This window comes from Helianthus annuus, chromosome 6, assembly GCF_002127325.2.
Source record: "Helianthus annuus cultivar XRQ/B chromosome 6, HanXRQr2.0-SUNRISE, whole genome shotgun sequence".
NCBI classification, from domain to species: domain Eukaryota; kingdom Viridiplantae; phylum Streptophyta; class Magnoliopsida; order Asterales; family Asteraceae; genus Helianthus; species Helianthus annuus.
In genome coordinates this window covers 6301898-6324181 of record NC_035438.2, presented here as the reverse complement: position 1 = coordinate 6324181, position 22284 = coordinate 6301898, and the positions used below count along the sequence as shown (strand labels likewise).

Sequence of the window (22284 nt, the reverse complement as noted above, 5' to 3'; positions counted from 1 at the left end):
TATGCTTACATCACCACACCTGGTTAACATATTTTTAACCCCGGTATTTATTTAATCACGTATTTTGCGCAGGGGAGTGGGGGATGTTTGACTTTATTGATCCACCACGTCATCTTGCGTTGAAACCCAACGACCGGAGGCTTGATGAAGGGGAACCAGATGTGTTGAAAGTTCATCTGGAGCAATTTCTTCTACCGATTATGCCAGCGGATCCCTTGGAGTATATTGCTCCCTTGTCGGGTATGGCGGCCGCTGTTTCAGCATCATCAGAGAAGAAACCTATCCGGCTAAAGCTGTCTGGGAAAAAACATACAACACCTTCTTTCAGCGTGCCCGTGACGGAAGAGACACCCAACGCGAGTCGTGAAGTTTCCTTAGCCTCCGACCTGACCAGTCCTGGCCGTACTTCGAAAAAGAGGAAAATTTTTGTGGCACCTACGCTGAGCGCGTTTCAGGCGGTGCAAGCCGCGTGTGCAATTTCACCAGGTATTTCATTTTAAGTAACCATATGACATATTAGTGTCCCTGCTGATAGCGTCCATCTGGGCTTGTGGTGTAGGTACCTTTGTGGGAATGTCATCCGGGGTTGTGTCATCCGGGGTTATGACATCCACTGTTGTTTCGACTGTGGCGGCTTCATGTACCGGTAATGTCAGCATGCCTGTGGATCCACAAGTTTCAGCGTCATTTGCTCCCGCTGTGAGCTGCGTCATGCCCATTCCTAGTTCTACGGTATCCATAGCCGTAACTTCCGAGCCGCTGTCATCGCTTCGATCAGGTGGTGTTGACACAGTCCTTCCTGAATCGCCCAAGGACATGTTTGCTGGTGTTGACACAAATGCTGCTGCCGCGTCGACCGCGCATGAGGCAACTAGCGCGGGTGGAGGTGACAATCGTGCGTCGAGCAGCGGTATTGCTGACGATGGTGCTCGTTTGATTGACGATTTGTTTATACCGACCGTTTGTTGGGATCCTCATGCCCAGGATAAGCGTTACCAGCCTCAATGGAAAATAGCTGAATCTTCCCGACTTATCTTTCCTCCAGTTGTCCAACATTGGGTTGAGAAGGCGTATCCCCCCGCCGAAGCGGCGTATGTTGAGGGATTAAACAATGAAGATTTGATGAATTCGTCGATATCGGACTCTGTGACCCTACCTCGCCGGTTGGTGGAGATACGGCGCCGGTGGGTGCGTGATAACGCTCAACTTCACGAGGCCCGAGCCATTATCCAAGAGCTGAGGGATGACAAGCATCGCCTCGAAAGTCAACTGCAGACCGCTGGATTGAAGGAGGCCCGATTTTTGTCAGAAAAGAATAAGGCCGAGGAGGATTTGCGAAGGGTAACTGAGCATCTTGCCGAGGAGAGGATCTTATGGGCCCGTGATATGGCGGAAAAAGATCGGGTCTTGGCTACGGCAAAAAATGTGCAAGAGGAGTTGGAACGTAAGGCTGTGGCGGAAGCTCAGAAGGTGAGACACGAGTTATCAGCCCAATTGGAAAAATTTCGTGTTGACACTGATTTTGTGTCCCAGGTGCAGGAGCGGTATCAAGATTTGACAGCTGAAGTTGAAGCTTGCCACACCAAGATCCGACTGATGCAAGGAGAGCTAGAGGAGCGCGAAGCAAAATTCAAAGAGATGCAGGATCATTGTGACTCCCTTGTTACTCAAAACAACAAGCTTGCCGCTTCGTCGTCTTCCAAATTAAAAGAAGTGGAGAATGCGCTGGTGCAGTCTCATGCAGAGGTTGATGATTTGACCAGTCAACTGGCGGCATTGCGGGGAGACAGGAATTGGTTGATAACTAACGGGCTAGTGGGGGCGTTCGAATACCTGCGTGAGTCATCTCATTTTACCGGCCTGATTGACCGTCTGTCCGCCGCGGCCTACCAATCCGGGCATCATGATGGGGTACTTAAAGGCTACATGGATTGTCAACAGGTGGAGAGAGTGTCGCCGGATTTCCAGGTTACCAAAAGTAAATTGCAGGCCGATATGGCGAGTGCTCTTGAGGCGGCGTATACCGAACCTTTACCGTGTTATGGCGATCTGATGGATAAGGTGAATGAGGATGGCATAGAGTCCCTTCGTCTGATGCTGGACCCTGCGGATGAATCTGAAGAAGACTGACTGTTCCTTTATTCATGTTGTTGCTTATTCTGTACTCTTGTTAACACTGTTTGAATTGGGTTTAGTGCCCATTTTCTGTTTTGATTTGACAGCTACGTTAATGCAAATGTCATGATTACTGACACCGCCGGCTTGTAAAGTATGACTTTGTAGCTTGTGATGATTACTTCTAATTAATATATCTGATGTCATCACTGTCAAAACTTTTTTAACTGCTACTATAAATTTACCCTTCGTTTCCACTTTTGGTTATGTTTTTGCAATGGAAAGAAAACGGTACAGGCAAAGATTTTCCGAAATTTTTCGGGTGCTTGACGCTGCCGATGGCCTGTTGATGCTACAGCAACCGGTGACGAGATCAATGCTTAGGGCCCGGAGACCAATCCCAAATGCTGCTCCGGTTCGTGCAAATCGAGCCTGTCAAAGTCTCGTTGTTCCGGATCCTCCACCGGAGGATCCCGGGGTACAACTATCAGCTGACATACTTACTGGCTTGATTCCGGTGGATCCTGAGCGACGATACCGTCTGACTTACCAACGTCAGTCCGGCAGTCGGAGGAGGCAGCAGGTGGATGGCACTGGTTTGGAACCCCAAATGGTTGGTTGTTCATCTGCCAACCCGGTGGTGGTGGTGGACGACAGTGATGGTGATGATGTGGGGGTGCCTACCCCTGCAGTGGTGATGGCACCCCATCTTTCTTAATGGGTGTTTGTGAACATGTTCTTTATTTTGGTTCCCTTATGTTTGGTTTTTGTAAAAACAGGGACAAGTACTTGGTTTGTGATTTTTTGAGATAGGTTATGTATATGTAACAATGCCTATCTATTTTTGGGGCGGTTTATGCATCTATTACCAAGATACCCGCCATAAGCGCTTGTAGTGGTTACCCTATGACTTATAATGGAAAATGTTTCGTGTTTAAGGGTTTTGTTTGTGTTTTTACCGGTTAATGCATTCATTGTGCGATGGTAACTTTTGTAGTAGATGAACTTGTAATCTTATTGAACTTGCATTAAGCAAAAAGGAAAAAAGTAGAAAATCCCTTAAAGGGTTACAAATGCAAACTGGAGAAGGTGATTAACTCTTGCTGTTAGGAGCAAGGCATTACAAATAGCATTTCTTCAGCTGTGCGATGTTCCAACTGCGCGGGACTGGCGTGCCATCTAGTCGGGACAGGCGATAGGCTCCTTTGCCCAAGTCTTCCTGGATGACATAGGGACCTTCCCAGTTGGGGCCTAGTTTTCCCGCTGGTTCCGCTCGACTTGCTTCGTTGTCGCGCATGACGTAATCGCCCACCTTGAAACTTAGTTTAGACACCCGCTTGTTGTAATACTTTTCCAGAGCTTTTTTGTAGCGTGCCTCGCTGATGGCGGCCGCCTCGCGCCTTTCTTCCAACAAATCTAGGCCTGCTCGCAGTGACTGGTCATTGTCGTCGTTTTCCCTGAGGCGGCGTAACGATGGCAACCCTGCTTCAGCAGGTATCATAGCCTCCATTCCATAAGTAAGGCTGAATGGGGTTTCATTGTTGCTAGTCTTGGGCATTGTTCTATGTGCCCAGAGGACATGTGGCAACTCTTCCACCCACGAGCTTCCTTCGTGACCCAGCCGCTTTTTGATACCTTCCAGCAAACTCCTGTTCGTCCGCTCTACTTGCCCGTTACCTTGTGGGTGTGCTACCGACGTGAATATCTGCTGAATGCGGAGGTCAGCGCACCATTCTTGGAAAATTCTATCCGTGAACTGCGTCCCATTGTCACTCACCAGGTAGAGTGGTAAGCCAAACCTGCATACAATGTGTTCCCAGAGAAACTTTTTGGCGTTTTCTGCCGTTATCTTAGCCAGAGGTTTTGCTTCCACCCATTTGGTAAAGTAGTCAACCGCCACAATTAAATATTTCAACTTCCCAGGGGCTGGCGGGAAAGGTCCTACGATATCTACAGCCCATTTCTGGAATGGCCATGCTGATGTCACCGGTATAAGACTATTTTTGGGCCGAATTGTCTGAGGGGCAAACTTCTGACAGCTGAGGCATCTTCGCAGTTCTCTGACAGCGTCTTCGTGTATTTCGCTGATCAGGTATTTCGCTTCTACCGGGGAGACGCATCGCAGCAGCGGACCCAGGTAAGATTTTCTATATAAGATGTCATCATTGACCTCGTATTGCAACGCTTTTGTTTGTACCTTTCGTGCTTCGCCTTTGGCGGAGGGTAACTCGCCGGTTTTCAGAAAAAGTAGGATCGGGGTATACCAACAGGGCTCTTCGACTGTGACGGCGAAAACGCTCCGTGGTTCGATGGAGGGGGTCTGTAATGTTTCAACTTTTACCTCCCTCTCCATGCCGGAAGTGGCTAGTTTGCTTAAGGCGTCCGCTATCTGATTCTTTCCTCTGTGCACATGGTTAAGCGTGACTTTGTCGAAGGAATTCATGAGCTCTTTGGTTTTTGCCAGGTATTTCGCCATTGCCTCGTCTTTTGCTTCATATGTTTCGTTGACTTGATTGTTGACCAGCAGTGAGTCGACGTATGCGTCGACCCTGGCCGCCCCCATGGATTTTGCCATTCGTAGACCAGCCAGTAACGCCTCGTATTCCGCCTCGTTATTAGAACACTCGAAATCAAAACGTAAGGCGTACATTAGCCTGATTTGGTCCGGACTTATCAGCATCAGGCCTGCCCCAGACCCTTTTCCACTAGACGATCCATCTGTGTACAACTTCCAAGTCTGCCTCGCTGTGCTCGTTTCCGGTGTGTCTTGGACAACCGGGTCCGTGACTACCTCTCCTTCTGGTATTTCGGCTAAGAAATCGGCGATAACTTGTCCCTTGACTGCTGTGCGTTTCTGATATTCGATATCCAGGGCTCCCAGCTCGATAGCCCATTTGGCCAACCGACCCGAGACCTCCGGTTTGTGCAGGATCTGCTGTAGCGGGTAGTTAGTTAAGATCTGTACGCGGTGTGCCTGGAAGTATCTTCTTAATCGCCTGGTGGCGTGTACTAATGCTAATACCAGCTTTTCCAGTGTAGGGTAGCGCGTTTCAGGCCCCGCCAATACCCGGCTTATGTAGTAAATGGGCGTTTGTTTCCCTTCTCGTTCAACCATGAGCACTGCGCTTACCGCTGTGTGGGCCGCCGCCAGATACATTTTTAGCACTTCATCGTGTCTGGGCGCGGTCAACGTAGGTAGCTTTTCTATGAACCGCTTCATTTCCTGCAGAGCTCGTTCCGCTTCTTCTGTCCATTTGAAATTCTTTTTGTCGAGACAATCTTTCAGCGTTTTTATAAACGGCAGTGATTTTTCAGCATGCCTTGCAAGGAACCTGTTGATTGCTACCAGTCGTCCATTTAGGGCTTGAGCTTCCTTCAGCGTTCGGGGGGAAGGCATCCGCGATATGGCGGTTATTTTTTCTGGGTTGGCTTTAAAGCCGTCACGGGTAACTACTACCCCCAGAAACTTTCCCTCTTCCACCCCAAAAGAGCACTTTTTTGGGTTTAACTTTATGTTATACTTTCTGAGCCGCTGGAAAGTTTCTTCTATGTCTGCCAACATTTGTTTCTCTTCGCTGCTTTTTATTACCAGGTCGTCTACATAGACTTCCAAGTTTCGCCCGATCTGTGTTTCGAAAACCTTATCCATGAGGCGCTGGTAGGTGGCTCCTGCATTCCGCAGCCCAAAAGGCATTTTGGTGTAACAAAAGATGCCAACGTCGGTGTGGAAGGCTGTTTTTTCTTCGTCTTCCTTGGCCATCTTAATCTGGTGGTATCCCTTATATGCGTCTAGAAAACACTTGTATCGATACGGTACCAGGGAGTCAACTTTTAAATCAATTTCTGGCAACGGGTATGCGTCTTTCGGGCACGCCTTGTTCAGATCCTTGAAGTCGATGCACATCCGCCATGTGCCGTCTGGCTTTTTAACCATGACCGGGTTAGACACCCAGGTATGGTACTGTGTTTCTCTAAGGATTCCAGCTTCCACTAACTTGCGTACCTCCTTAACGACCGCTGCCCGGCGATCTGGGGCCATGCTGCGTTTACCCTGGGCGACTGGCCTGATGCCTGGGAGCGTGGCGAGTTTATGTTCCGCTTTATCACGAGGGACTCCCGTCATGTCGGCGTGCTCGAACGCGAAAATGTCTGCGTTTCTTTTTAACAACTGTTTCAGGTCGTTTTTTATTTCTGGGGACAGGGTGTCGCCGATAGTGACCATTTGGTCTGGGTGGCGTGTGCTTAAAACCCACCTTTCTGGCCCTGTAACACCCGCGGGGCCTTGGCGGCATCGTTTGGTGTCCAATACTTCTCCAACTCTGTCTCGAAACACCGTGGCAATACCTTGCGGTGTCGGGAACTTCATAAAACCTCTTGCCGTGGAGACTATGGCATCTAACTTCCCCAAAGTGAACCTTCCGATGATCACATTGTGATATGACTCGGCGCGGACCACGAGGAAAGTTAGTAGTATTGTTCTTTCCCTGGGTGCTTGCCCGAAGGTCACCGGGAAGGTGATTTGACCAATGGGATCCACCTTTTCCCCTGTGAAACCCCTAATAGGAGCATGTACTGATTCGAGCAGCTTTTTATCCTCCGGTTGCATTCTATCGAAACAGTGCTCGTATATGATATCCTCTGAGCTTCCGGTGTCGACCAAGATTCGCCTCATTCGGTAATCTCCTACCGCCGCGGAAATGATCAGGGCGTCCGTGGTAAGATGCAAATCTTCCATTCGTGGTTCGATGGTCATTGTTGCCAACATCCACGGCTCGAGGGTGGAGAAACTCCGTTTAGCCCCTCTTCCTATACCAGCATGAACCATGTTTAACTCACGCGGCCTTTTTCCTGCCGCCTTGTCATTTTCCTCCTTGACCACCGGCGGACCCTGCTTGATATCTCGCACCAGATGTGCCAACTTTCCTGACTTTACGAAGTACTCGATCTGTTTCTTGAGCTGGAAACAATCGTTGGTGTCGTGTCCGCTTCCCTTGTGGTATTCGCAGTATTTGCTCGTATCCTTGTTCGGGTTGTCTTTCAGCGGCTTTGGTGGGTTGAGCCTGAGGTTTTCCGAGGCAAGAATTTCTGCCGGGGTCTTGCTTAGATTGGGATATTCAGAACGAGGTTTTGACGCTTCATTTCTTGAGTATGAGCTCCGATGTTTATCGTAACGCGAGTCTCTGTCGTTCCGCTGATATCGGTCTCCCCTGTGTTTACTTTTAGACCCCCGATTTTCTTTTTCTTCCTGATTCTTCAGGGCTTCTTTCTTTCTGTTAGCCGCGTGGCTGGCCGCTACCGCTTTTTCCTGTATAACGTATACTTTGGCAATCCGCAGTATCTCGTCTATGGTCGGGGGTACCCCGTCCCTTCCATGCAACGTTCTTAGTAATTCGTCATCATTAACCCCTTGGAGGAAAGCTCCGCACGCCAAATCGTTAGTGACGCCTGGTATCGCCAGGCTTTCTTTATTGAACCTGATGATAAAATTCTCTACCGTTTCGTTGTCTCGACGACGGATATGGAGTAGTTCATTCCTATCTTTTGTATGTCGGCGCTGTTGACTGAACTGTAGGATGAACTTTGATTCCAGATCTTCAAAACTGTCTATCTCGCCCGTGGGTAAGCTGTCCCACCATACTCGCGCTGCTCCTACTAAGGTTTGTACGAACATTTTGCACCAAAGGGGCATGGGCCAACAAGCCACCTCACCCGCGCTCTTAAATAAGTTAAGGTGATCATCCGGGTCGGTGAGGCCGTCGTACTTACCGACCGTTTGGGGCATCTTTGGTTTTTCTTTAATAGGGGCTTCAGCGATACGGCGTGTAAATTTGGATCGGAATGTTGCATCTACTGGCTTGTACGGCTTGGTTAACTCGTCATCTTCTACGTTCACTGTTTGTGCCGGTGGGTTGTTTGCACCCAGGGCGGGACCTGTTCCTGGTCCGGAGTTTTCTAAAGGAGTAAACCGGGGTCGGACCGCGTTTTCCCTGTCGTGTACGGGTTCAGTTGATGCTTGGGTATACATTGGTTGTGGACTCGGAAAGTTCCACCACGGCGGCATGTAAGCCGCGTATGGCGACTGTGACATCCCTTGTGTCGTTCCCTGAGGGGGATAGGCTGTTCCCCCGTATGAGGGTAAGTATCCGAAAGGGCGCGTAGCAATATCCCGGGAAATACATTTGATTGCCTGGCGTGACAGGGGCATTCATTACTCCAGTTGGCATGATGACCGGCTGATGAGGCGGGGTGGACAATGCTGCTGTGAGTGCGGCTGAATACAACGGTGGCATTGGACTGGAGCCCAACGGTTGGTAGTATTGAGGAGTGTTGGTTCCAGATGCTAAGATGCTGGGACTCGCCGAAGTGATGACTGGGGTGGAGTAAAGGCGTGAAGTCTGCGAGAAAATAGCAGCCCCTGGGGCAGAGGTGCCATTGACTGTTCCCTCCACCCTTCCGGGTGGTGTTTGTGTGGGCATGTAAAGGAAAGGGTTTGTAACCACGGCCTGGGAAGAGACGGTGGTAACGTTATCAAACCCTGGTGGTGGCCCTTCCGCCTCGAACTCTAGATCTAACGATCTGGTAACGGCCGGTGATGATACTGGGGCGGTTACAAAAAAACTATAATGAAAATCACGTAATAGGTATTCTAAATCACATAGTCACTTACTAGGTTTTCAAATTATGTAATCACATAATGGGTATTCAAATTCCTATAGTTTTTTTTTTTTTTTTTTTTTTTTTTTTTTTTTTTTTTTTTGAGAAAACTATAGCAATAAGCTGCTCGAATTAAAGAGAATGAAATGCTCGTTAATACGGTGTTATTTTTATTAAAATAATATTAACGTATGAAAACGTTCAGCCGTTTGAAAATCAATAAGGAAGTGGATTTATGAGTCAACAATATTGGATTTTCTATTTTACCATTTCCCTCACTTGTTATAGAGATAAATATTCGATTTAGTGCCTCGCAACGCGTACGAGACAAGTTATATAGAAAGTTAAATTACATATCTTCAATCACGTGATGCATTTTGAAAATGATTATATAGTTAGTTAAATAGTTTCCTTCAAATTGCAAGCAAGCCCATTGATCACGTAATGCAACTAGCAATGGACTAAATTGGTAATGCAAGAAATAGTTGGCGTGGAAATTGGGTTTGGGTTTACTTTTGGGTCACCATCACCCAATCCAAGTTGACGTACCATTTGAGTTCACCTCAACTACGTAATAAATAAGTCATATAACTCTAAGGTATTTGAATACTTGCATAATATTGAAGATTAAACATGCAAATATTGGTTAAGAGATAACGTTACGTAAATATGTATAACATTTGGAAAGCAGGGCATAAAATACGTAAAGATGTCCGATATGTTTCCATCCTCGACTAGGCATGTCAATGTTGGCGGGTACGAAATAATGTGAGAATTTGAACCAACTAAATTCAAAGAAATATTGATTTAAATTGCCAAAACGAAAAGTTTTTGTTGGCTTAACCAAACCATTCGGTTTGGTTTGCCTTTTTCGTGTTATGAATTTACATCGAGATAGTTGGTAAACGGGCAACAAGTTGCGCCGCTAACCATTTTTGAATAGCAAAACTAAGTATTTTAAAAACTACGTTCATAAATCTCAGAGTCATAACATTACTATGCATCACTCTTTAAACTCGACTAAGTAGGTCCAGAACATCTGGCTCCAAATATCTTAAGCAAATGCATACGAGATGTCAATAATAAGGTTAACGAAAACAAAAGATACAACAAGACAAACAAACCCAATGGTTTGTAGAAAAGCGAATGTAACATTTGTTAGGCCCAATGGGAGCCCATTCTCAATATGGCTAGCTAACATGATACAAAATGGGTGGGCTATGGATGGGTTGGACGATAGGATAATATAAGAAAATATATTAATGTCTTCTTTCATTGTTTCATTTTTGTCACCTCTTCCTCCGTCACACCCTTTCAAGTTCTTAAAGAACGTTCTCAAAATTCCCGGGTCTGATCGGTCAATCACATGTGTGAAATACATTGGTGTAGGGTGAGCCCGACCTTCCCTATGTGGCTCCGCGAGTGTCTTTAGATGGTTTTACACCCACACTCACACTCCCTTCTTTTGATTTCTCATATTGTAGTTATCCCTATGAGTGTTTTCTATAACCATCAATGAAAAGTTGCATGGTTTCTTATATCATATATGTTTAGCGCTTAAAAGTGTGTTTTTGGATATGAGAAAAATACATGTACTATTATATTATTCATGGTTGTTTTTTCAACTTGTATCATGTACACCTTATTCAAGCTGTAATTCTCAAAAAGGATTTGAATTTGTGTGTATTTACCATTTTGATATGTTTATGTTTCTAAGGCTGGGGTGTGGGGGTAACGCCTCTAGTCATCTCAGCTGGGTGGCGCCCCCCAACAAACCTCTCACACGCGTGCACCCTAAGGGGCGCCAGCAATGGCCACCGCTAAGCCCTTAACGGGTGTTAAAGCCTGAAAAAGGAGGGAGTTCACTTCTTTCAACCAATAAGATATATTTGTTTTCCTTTTCTCTTTTTTGCCCTTTTACTTTTTTTTTTTTATTATTATGGAGTCTTTATTAAAGGTGGGTGCTTTAAAGTTTAAAGCCCCCTCTGTCTGTGTGGCACTGACGTGCTGCAGAGATGACGCTTTAAAGCCCATAGGGCTTTATTCCACAACCTCAACCTAATATTAAGACACAGATATACAATTTTTTAAATAATACCGATGCATCATTTGAATTCCTATTACTAACTGTTGTAAAAAAAATCACCATTATAATAATAGTGTAAAGATCATACCATACAAAATATCCTTGATAAAAAGGGAACCCAAGTTTTTTTTAAATATCTTTTCACAATGTTTAATCGCAAAATGTAAAAAAAAAAAATCGTGATTTTACACTAGTAGAGTAATTATGTAATTTTTTATTACTCTACAATATAATTACTCTACAGGATAAAATAATGAGTTTGTTTAGATTCCGAGACTAAAATACGTGATTAATAAGACGAGAAAAAAAATTCCTCTCTACGTTCTTACATTAAGCCAATTCATATGTTAAAACTCATTTATACAATAACTTAACCTTCTAACAATATAGATGCATTGTAAACATGCACATCAAATTGCATTAAAATAAAAATGCACGGTATCACACTTTCACACACCTTTGTTATGCATGTTATGGTAAAGTTGTGCATATCTTGCATCAAAACTCCACTTGTTCTATTGTATTAACTAGATTTAGGAACCGTGTTTTGCAGCATGACTGTAAACCAAATAAAACATAGACATAAAAAGTTGAATTACGTATGCGTGTTACGACGTGTTAACTCGCAAAAATTATATCGAAACCTAAGTAAAAGACATAATATAATAACTAAATGGATTTAGAACCCGCGCTTTGAGACGGGGCTGTTAAACCGCAAAAAAAAATAATAATAATAAGAAAGAAAAAGGTAAAACATAGTGACATAAGGTGTGAGCTTGTAACACATAGACTAAACTATCATTTTGGTATTTAGGTGTAACTAGATGTAAGCTCCCCGCCACGATGCGGCCGGGGGCCTACAAATTAAGACGCACACCCAACTAAACACAATCAATTAAGCATTCAAAAGCTGTAAATTATCAAATCATTATGATCTTATTGACCGTCAAAAACATAGCGAATTTTCTCAACAATTTTAATCAGGCTGTAAATCTATAATGATTACAGCTAAGTAATCTAAAAGCAACATGGGTTACTAATTCATAATTGATAAAAAAAATCTACAATGCAACATTGTTTACTAATTCACATTTGATAAAAAAAAGATCTACAATCTTGCATAAATCTATTAAACAAACATGTTCACATCAAAGCAAAACTCACATTCTCATGATGCAAATGTCAAAGAAGCTTAATCTCATGAAGCATCTGCTTCGCATCCACACAATTATCGAAAGCATACGCAATCTTCTTCAAAGCAACCATCTCATTCGTCTCTGAGTTCAGCATCAAACTGATCATAATCACAAAAATATACACATACCACATGATCCCATATGCACTGCGTCCAATCAACATGATTGGAGGACGGTTAACAAAGAGAGTCATAAACTGTACCGAAAAATGTTTACCTGCCCACAATTAACAAAGAGAGTCGCAAACTGTTCTTGGGTTACGTACATTTATAAAATAGTAAAAAAGATACATTATAATCTAAATTTTTTTACCAATGAGCAACAAAATAAAAACAGATTTTCTTTTATATATATATCCTTCTTTACGTGCTAATCAATATCAAACACACATACTGTTTTTTTAATCACATCGTCCCGTTGTGCCATTCTAGTTCTGCTGTCCCCCCCCCCCCCCCAAGCCCCTTCTGTCCATGATCGGAATTCCCCTTTTGATCATAAACATCATAAGCCACCAAGAATTCGCAAACTAACAGAAAACTTATACCTTTGTAGGACTCTAATTGAATAACTGATTCTTTAGAAGTGATTTGTCAAGATCTATAGCAGATGGAGGCTGATGGTTCCCACTTGCATACTGTAGAAATATATGATTTTAACACAACCACAAACAAAAACAACAGAAATAGCGACAAAACCAGGTGACAAAATCTTATTAAACCAACCCAAAAGGATTTGCCCCCCAAATACCCAAAGATCTTACAACAGTAAGATCAGATCTTACAATAGTAAGATCAAATGTACAAACAATACAGAAATAAGAAAGAAGATCATCTACAGATGATGATCAACAACAGAACAAACTACCAGAACAATCTCTCAGATACAGATGAGAGATTGTTCATACAAGATGATGAAACCCTAGCAGAGAGAATAAGCAAAACCAAGTACAAGTCTGATCAACAATGATCAACAACAACCCTTAAATACAATGAAACAAATGATATTCCACTCTGGCCCTTAGAATATGCACAAACATCCAAGACAGCCCCTGAAGTTACACTTAGCCCCCCCAGAGATATTTCGAGAACCTGTAACAGATTAACAAACAATCCAACAACTAACAACCGGCCCAATATAACAAACAACTGGCCCAATATAGCTAGCATAAACCCATCTCAGTCATAAGCCCAACAACTACTAAACCCAAATGAATGAAAGTCAATGAAAGTCAATAAACTAAACTCAACACCCCCCCCCCCTTCATTCATTTGGTTTAAACAGATCAACAAGAGTAAGTTTTTTTGCAAAACTCTTCATGTTGACTTACCCCAAGACCTTTGGTAAAAAGATCTGCTAGCTGACTTTCAGAGTCAACCTTAATAGTACTAATAACACCATCTGCCACCTTTTCTCTCAAAAAATGCAGATCAAGCTCAAAATGCTTGGTTCTTTCATGAAACACAGGATTAGCTGCTATTGAAATAGTAGCTTGACTATCACAATTTAAAGGCATTGGTAAACTACATTGAACATTCAATTCAAACAGCAAGTTTCTAAGCCAAATAAGCTCACAAGTAGCAGAACACATTGCACGATATTCAGCTTCTGCAGTAGATCTAGAGACTGTACTTTGTTTCTTGCTTTTCCAAGAAACAAGACAATCCCCTAAAAGAATACAAAAGCCAGTAACAGACTTTCTAGTAGAAAGACATTTTCCCCAGTCTGAATCTGCAAACCCCAACAAATTAAGACTATCACTTTTCTTAAAACTCAGTCCTTTCCCTGGACTTTGTTTTAAGTACCTCAACAACCTCAAAGCCAAATTTAAATGCATTTCATTTGGACTGTGCATAAATTGACTCAAAAACTGAACTGTATAGCTTATATCTGGTCTTGTTAAAGACAAATATATAAGCTTTCCAATTAGTTTTTGAAACCCGGTAATGTTTTTAAGTAATTTCTGATCTTTGTCAAGTTTTGAAGAAACTAAGTAACTTTGTTCTATATGTGTACTTACAGGTTTACAACCCAAATAACCAAATTCACTTAAAAGCTCTAAACAGTATTTTCTTTAACTAAGACAAATAACATTTTTATCATAAAGAACTTCAATACCAAGAAAATACTTTAACACACCTAAATCTTTAATCTTAAATGTTTCATTTAAAATATGCTTAACTTGACTAATTTTATCAACATAATTACCAGTTACCACAATATCATCCACATATACTAACAAGTAAACAGTTATTCCATCTTTTGAAAAAATAAACAAAGAATGGTCACATTTACTTTGCACAAAGCCAAGACTTAACAAAACATTAGTTAACCTCTCATTCCACTTTCTTGGTGCTTGTTTCAGCCCATATAATGACTTAACAAGCTTACAAACCCTAGACTCATTTTTTGAATAATAACCAGGAGGTAACTTCATATATACATCCTCAGAAATTGTACCATGTAAGAATGCATTATCAACATCAAGTTGAAATAAAGGCCAATCAAAATAAACAGCAACAGCTATAATAGATCTAACTGTAACCATTTTAACTACAGGTGAGAAGGTCTCTCCAAAATCAAGACCTTCTCTTTGATTGAATCCCTTAGCAACAAGTCTAGCTTTGAACCTTTCAACTTCACCATTTGACTTATATTTTACCCTAAAGACCCATTTACAACCAATAGCCTTTCTGTTTTGAGGAAGTTCTGTTAGAACCCAGGTATTGTTTCTGAACAAAGCTTCCATTTCTTTGTTCATAGCCTCAACCCATCTAGGATCAGAGGCTGCTTCCTCATAACAAGAAGGTTCAACAACTTTATTCAAAGAAGCAATAAAGCACAGATTTTCAGAAGATAAACAAGAATAGTTAACCACTTTATCTAAACTGTATTTAGATGTACTATTCAACACAAAATGCTCAAATTTTTTTGGAACCACAACTTTCCTACTAGATCTTCTAAGAGAAGAACCTATTCCCTCAGATGGGTTAATCTCATCAGTTGAGATACTAATGTCCTCTGCCCTACCATATCCTTCACTACTACTACTACTCTCATTTCCAGTTAATGGCTGTTGTAAATCAACATTAACTGGAGAGGCAGATGTAGAGGGGATAGGTTGCTGATCATCATCAGTAACCTCATGAGATTCAAGTCTCCCCTCTTCATCATTGGGAATTGTAGGACTATTGATTAACACTTCAACACTATCAAAGAAATTTAAATGATTTAGATTATCAGTTAACAACCCATTTTGACTAATTGATTTAAAAGGAAAAACATTTTCATAAAATTTGACATCCCTAGAATAAAACTCTTTTTTATTATCTAAACTCCAAAGTTTATATCCCTTTTTTACATTAGAGTAACCAGTTAGCACACATTTTTCAGCATTAAAAAACAACTTATCTAAATCATTTAGAATAGTGCTAAAGCATAAACAACCAAAAGTCCTAAGATGTGAATAAGAGGGTTTAAAACCAAACATTAACTCATATGGACTTTTTCCTAGAAGCACAGAAGAGGGTAACCTGTTAATGATATAAACAGCAGTTAATATACATTCAGACCAAAAATTAAGTGGAACACCACTTTGGAACAACAGAGACCTTGCCAAGTTTAAAAGATGTCTATGTTTTCTCTCCACAACACCATTTTGTTGTGGTGTGTAAGAGCAGGATGTCTGATGCAAAATTCCTTTTTGTTTACAAAATACTTCCATTTTATTATTCACAAACTCAGTTCCATTATCACTCCTGAACACTTTAATTTTTTTCTTAAACTGAGTTAACACTAACTCATAAAAACTTTCAATATTATCAAAAACTTCCAATTTACTTTTTAGCAAGTAACACCAAACAGCACGTGTATAATCATCAACAATATTAAGAAGTATTTAAACCCATCTTTACTAGTTATTTTATAAGGCCCCCAAACATCTAAGTGAATTATATCACCTAACTGTTTTGTTTTATGTTCACTCAAAGGAAAAGGCACTCTAACTTGTTTAGCTCTATGACAAACTTCACAAGGATTATGTTTTGCATTCTCAGCAATCCCTAAATCACCTTTTAAAACTGACAAGACCTGATCAGCAGGATGACCCAACCTACTGTGCCACAGATTACTGTTGTTCAAACTATTAAAACACAAGTTAACAGAACTATCACCTTTACTAACAAAGTAAAGACCATTATCTTGTTTACCAATCACCAACACTTTCTTTGATTTCGAATCCTGAAGTAAACAATTATTTTCATTAAAAACAACAGTAATTTTATTATCTTTAGACAACTTATAAACAGATAACAAATTTACACTATAGGATGGAACAAAGAACACATCAGTTAAAATGACACCTTTAGCAAGTTATAGATTACCAATTTTTGACACCTTAGCTTTAGTTCCATTAGGATGAGAAACAGTTAAATCAAACTCAGACACATCAACACAATTAAACATATTCTTATCAATTTTTACCATATGTTGATTTGCACCAGAATCACAAATCCAATTATTATCAAAACCAGAGTTTATAAGACTAGAACAACAAATAAACTTATCTAAAGAACCAAACACACAGTTTGACTCACCTCCCATATTAGAAGATTGAGACTCAGTGCTAGTTTTTTCACCCAACAAACTCAAAATTTTGGCAACCTGCTCTGAAGAAAACTGAGCAACAGAAGGAACAGAAGATATATTTGATCTAGAATTAGAGAAATTTTTTCCAGCCTGACCTCCAGGTTTCTTTTTGAAACTTGGAGGATACCCAACTAACTCAAAACATCTGTCAATGGTATGACCAATTTTATTACAATGGGTACATTTTAGATTAGGATTAGGACCTCTAAACTCTTTCTTTTTTTGATCAAATGTTTGATTGATTTTAGAAGCAAAAGACACATTCTGAGTTTTAGACCCAACACTAGAATTCCTATGTGACTCTTCTCTTGACACAATTGAAAAAGCAACTTTGACTGTAGGTAATGGCTCTCTGGTTAACAAGTTAGTTCTTACAGGCTGATAGACATCATCTAAGCCCATAAGAAACTGCATTAGTTTGATTAAGGTAGAAAAATCATTGAAATCTTTTGCAGCTTGACATGAACATGTAGGCAGTTGAAGCACAGCATCAAACTGCTTCCACATTGTATTCAATTTATGATAATATTCAGAAACAGAACTCCCATTTTGAGTAATACAATTGATTTTTTTATATAAATCATAAACTATAGAGCCATCAACCTTGTCATAAGTTTCTTTTAGGTCAATCCATACTTCTGAGGCTAACTTAGAGAACACTTGTCCTAAGTATAGTTCCTCAGAAACAGAATTTAACAACCAACTTAGAACAACTGAATTACACCTGTCCCACTGACTACTTAGAACTTCATCATCAGAATTCTTTTTACATTTACCATCTATAAATCCAAATTTATTTTTTGCTTCAAGAGCCAATTTCATAGCACTAGACCACACCCTATAATTTTCAGTTCCCTTTAGTTTTATACCAACTATAGTTAAGGAGCTTGAATCACTAGGGTGTAAAAACAATGGATCTCCTATATCCAACTTACTAATCAAGGTCTGAGAAGACCCAGAACTATCACCTTTATCAACCATATTCAATCAAACAAGAACAATCACAACAACAAATATATCAACAACAAAGAACAAAAAACACAATCAACCCTAAGGCGAAACTGTATCAGTGTCCAGATTCCAGGTTCGTCACTTATAGTGCCTGGACAGGTCTTAATACAGGAGCCAACCACTAAAAACAAGAACCAACTAACAAACAATATCACAGATAAAAAATATCAAACAATCAAATGCCGGTCCTCACTACCCCGACTTCAACTAATCAACCAACAACAAAAAATAAAGAGAGGAGAAAGAAGGATCTCACAGTGGGTGCAAGCTATCCAAAAACACCAGATCTAAATAGATCTGAAGTTTCTATACAATATAAAGAACAAATCAACTGGTCAGTTTGCCCTAAACCTTCGAGGGTTTAGAGACTAACACAGTTCTTCAACAAGATGTAAGAAACCCTAGCTAGGGTTTGAATATCAACAACCTCCCAAGATCCAGAAGATCTAACAACAATAGGCACAGATCTGCAACTTGAAGCAGACCTACACACCAAGAACAATCAAAACAGATCAAAAAACAGCGGAAACAAGATCGGATCAAGAGCTCAAAAGCTCTGATACCATGTAGAAATATATGATTTTAACACAACCACAAACAAAAACAACAGAAATAGCGACAAAACCAGGTGACAAAATCTTATTAAACCAACCCAAAAGGATTTGCCCCCCAAATACCCAAAGATCTTACAACAGTAAGATCAGATCTTACAATAGTAAGATCAAATGTACAAACAATACAGAAATAAGAAAGAAGATCATCTACAGATGATGATCAACAACAGAACAAACTACCAGAACAATCTCTCAGATACAGATGAGAGATTGTTCATACAAGATGATGAAACCCTAGCAGAGAGAATAAGCGAAACCAAGTACAAGTCTGATCAACAATGATCAACAACAACCCTTAAATACAATGAAACAAATGATATTCCACTCTGGCCCTTAGAATATGCACAAACATCCAAGACAGCCCCTGAAGTTACACTTAGCCCCCCAGAGATATTTCGAGAACCTGTAACAGATTAACAAACAATCCAACAACTAACAACCGGCACAATATAACAAACAATTGGCCCAATATAGCTAGTATAAACCCATCTCAGTCATAAGCCCAACAACTACTAAACCCAAATGAATGAAAGTCAATAAAATAAACTCAACACATACAAAAAGTTTTGATCTTGCCTCATCAGACTATTTGTATTCGCGTGCAATGTTGTAAATTTCTTGTTAAAGGCGAATTTGTGGGATATTACCGCTAAATTTCACTTATTTTGACTTGTAATATGACATTTTATTAGGCAAACATTGAGGGAGAACATGTCGAAAGAGCTTTGTACAGTTTTCAGCATTGAACCAACAATGAAGATGGCTTTCGTGACTTTAGTTTAAAATATCTCCATTGCATATGATATGCATACCCTGCCAACGTGATGACCAACCAAAATCACCTACGAAACTGAGTAGGAATACCAAAACCGAGTTATAGTGGTTTGCGAAAGATGATTCATCGAAGTATATATATTGCTGCTTTTATATTACAACGAACATCAATAAACAATAAAAAATTCTAAAGTATATCTGTTGTAATTAAAGAAAACATACTAATAGGGGTATTCAAGATCGGATTATCCGGTTTTCGGATATCCGAAAACCGGATATCCGAAAATTTCGGATAGTGAATATTGACATCCGAATCCGTATCCGAAATTTCGGATATCCGATTTTCGGATATCCGAAATTTCGGATACGGATTCGGATATCCATACGGATATCCGAATTTATAAAAAAAAAACAAAAAATCCGTTTCGTGTATACATTAAAACTAAACTTATATTCGATTTTATAAATTTCCAACATTTAAAACTAAAAACAATCATAAATTCACACGAATACAATTATTTACTACCTTTTTACTAACTTTTACAATACTTCAAACAAAATATAGTGCTCATATACTATATATATTTATAAAAAAATAATTAGTTTTCGGATATCGGATAATCGGATTATCCGAAATTTTTGAAATTCATATCCGAATCCGAATCCGAAAATTCGGATATCCGAATTTTCGGATATCCGAAATTTCGGATATTTCGGATACGGATTTTCGGATATTTCGGATTCGGTTTCGGATCCGGATTTTTTTGAACACCCCTACATACTAATACTTATCATGGCAACGTTAAAAATCCAAAGTCCTTTTATAAGAACCAAATTTAGAAAGGTGATAAACATTAATCATTAATTCCATATATAAATTACCAAGTTCTTTGTGCATCATGACTTGTACCTCATGCTTGAGGACTTTTTAAAAAAAAAAAAAAAAACTTGATTTTTCACTTTCAACCATAAAGTTTTTTCTTTTACATTTTAACCCATTTGAAATTTTTACTTTTAACTCAAACTTTTTCATCTTTTGTAATTTAACACAACACTTTATTATTTACAATTTGGTCCCATATACTTTTTATCTTTCGCAAGTTTTTCGTTTTACCTTTCGTTCTAAATTTTGCGAGTTAACATGTCGTAGCGTGCTTGTGAGGTTCAACGTTTTTGCTCTATTTTTTCATATTTGACAGACCCGTCGCAACACGTCCATTTTTTCCCTTTTGAAAACTTCCCCGCAACGGGCAGGTCCTAGATCGACTAAGTTATTATTTTGTACGTTTTACGTTTCTGGTTAATTTATTCGTATTAAGACACTGTAACGGATGTGCGTGGTTCAACGATTTTAGTCTCCTTTTCGTTCAGTGTAATTTTTACCATTTTATCTATTTTATTTTTACGATGTTGAGAGTCGATGTCGTTGTGGCATTGGTGCTACTTGGCACGGTTTTAAGAACGTTTTCAACCTATTAAATTTTTTACTAATATTTTGTTTCGATTAGCCCTATACTTCCTTTACTTAAAAACTATTTTTTACGTGCATATTTTATATATGGGTGTATAAATATGAGTTGTTCTACATTCCGACGTAAACTATTTTTATAGACGAGTCATGTCAAATATAATACGTTTTCATTTAAAGAAACCATTTTTACGTGCATATTTTTATGTACGTTTTGGTATAAATTCAAGTTGTTCTACGTTTCGACGTAAACTTTTTTTGGGAAATGATTCAGGTTAAATATAATATGTTTTCGTGTTTATTTTATGTATGTTTCGTAAAGTTTTTTCGAAGCGAGTGGAGTCAAATTATGGTTTCTTTTTCCCCTTTTTTTCCGAAAGCTCTAATTAATCCCTTTCGATTACACGTGCATATTTTTCTTCATACCCGTTATGTTTTCTATGTATGAGTTGGGTCACATATAATACGCTATGATTGTTCGATATGAATTCCATTTACTTTATGTTTGATCTAATCACAATGCTTATACAGGTTACACTGAGTTCAACTGAATATGTCGAAATGTGTGTTTTCATATGGTTAATACATCATATAACGTTTGGACTAATCCATTCAATGTTTACGATGTACTCACGCCGCAACGCGGGCGGGTCTTAATCCTAGTTAATCATTAATTGAGAAATAAAGCTTAACCATATGAACTAAAAAAGATGTCCACTTTCCTATATGTTCTAAATTGGAGAAAACTTTCTGCAAGATTGGCCACAAAGTCAAACTTTGTAAACCCAATTTCAAATGTATGTCATGTTAAAAGTAAAAAGATACATAACTCCTCATATGGTGTTATTCAATAAACTATAAAAAATCATAAAGAAATTATATTCAGCTAGAAAGCATCACATGCATCACTTAACGATAAGTAGGTTGCTAGCTGTGATGCTTATGCAAGCAATCGAACAATACAAAGCATCAAAAAGAATTAAAAACACAAACAAATTAATACTGAAATCAAGATTGATGAACTTTAGAAGCTGGAGTAGAGAATTGACAATGAGGAATTTAGAAGATAGATAAGAGAAAGGAGAACACCACCGTCAAACCACCTACGAATAATCAACCAAAAATAGCAAAGGTTGAGATGAATAGAAAAGATTCAAAAGAAAAGCCCCAATCTTGAAAGTTAAAGAAAACCAACCCTCGTCCAGGCGAAGGTGACGATGTCGCGTACACCATCTCCGTCGTCATCATCGCCTATCAATTGAGTTAGGTCAGGCGGAGGCGTTGTTGAGGAGAGTGAAGTAGGCGTCGGAGTGGATGCAGGAGCGACGGGAAGACGGAGAAGAGGGCGGTGGAAGATAGTTAGGGTTTCTATTGATGTTTTTGTCTCCCTCTCTCTCCCGTGCGATTTTGTGAGGATGGTTTTCCGGCATCAAAAAGTTGATGTACAGTTGTCAATGCTCAAAATACAAAGGTTTAGCATGAAACACAATAGAAGCACAAGTTACAACAACCAATGCATCTTTTTGTTGCAAATTAGAGTATATATAAATGTCTAAAAAATATGAATATTATGAGATATTATAATTTATAAAGAAATAAAGTATCATATATAGGTATAATTCTTGTATAAACTAATTCATGATATATATAAATTCATGATATATATCTATATTAAGAGTAAAGCTTCCATGAATAAAATGGAAATTGAATACAGTAGCTTGT

The 22284-nt window shown here is 39.8% G+C and overlaps 1 protein-coding gene and 1 long non-coding RNA gene across 2 annotated transcripts; both read right to left on the bottom strand.

The window, feature by feature from the left end:
* Positions 1-3235: 3235 nt before the first annotated feature.
* On the bottom strand, positions 3236-8203 carry LOC110944307. Its single transcript, XM_022185970.1, has one exon. It carries the CDS (start codon positions 8201-8203, stop codon positions 3236-3238), a length of 4968 nt encoding a protein of 1655 aa, XP_022041662.1.
* Positions 8204-11817: 3614 nt separating this feature from the next.
* LOC110863693 lies at positions 11818-21972 on the bottom strand. The gene is made up of 3 exons (XR_002549291.2): positions 21758-21972; positions 21586-21665; positions 11818-12267 (listed from the first exon to the last, which is right to left on the bottom strand). It is a non-coding gene; the product is annotated as an uncharacterized LOC110863693 (long non-coding RNA).
* Positions 21973-22284: the final 312 nt, after the last annotated feature.

What these genes read in the sequence shown, in the direction of transcription:
- LOC110944307 (XM_022185970.1), bottom strand. Translation starts at nt 8,203, where the DNA reads ATGTCACAGTCGCCATACGCGGCTTACATGCCGCCGTGGTGGAACTTT.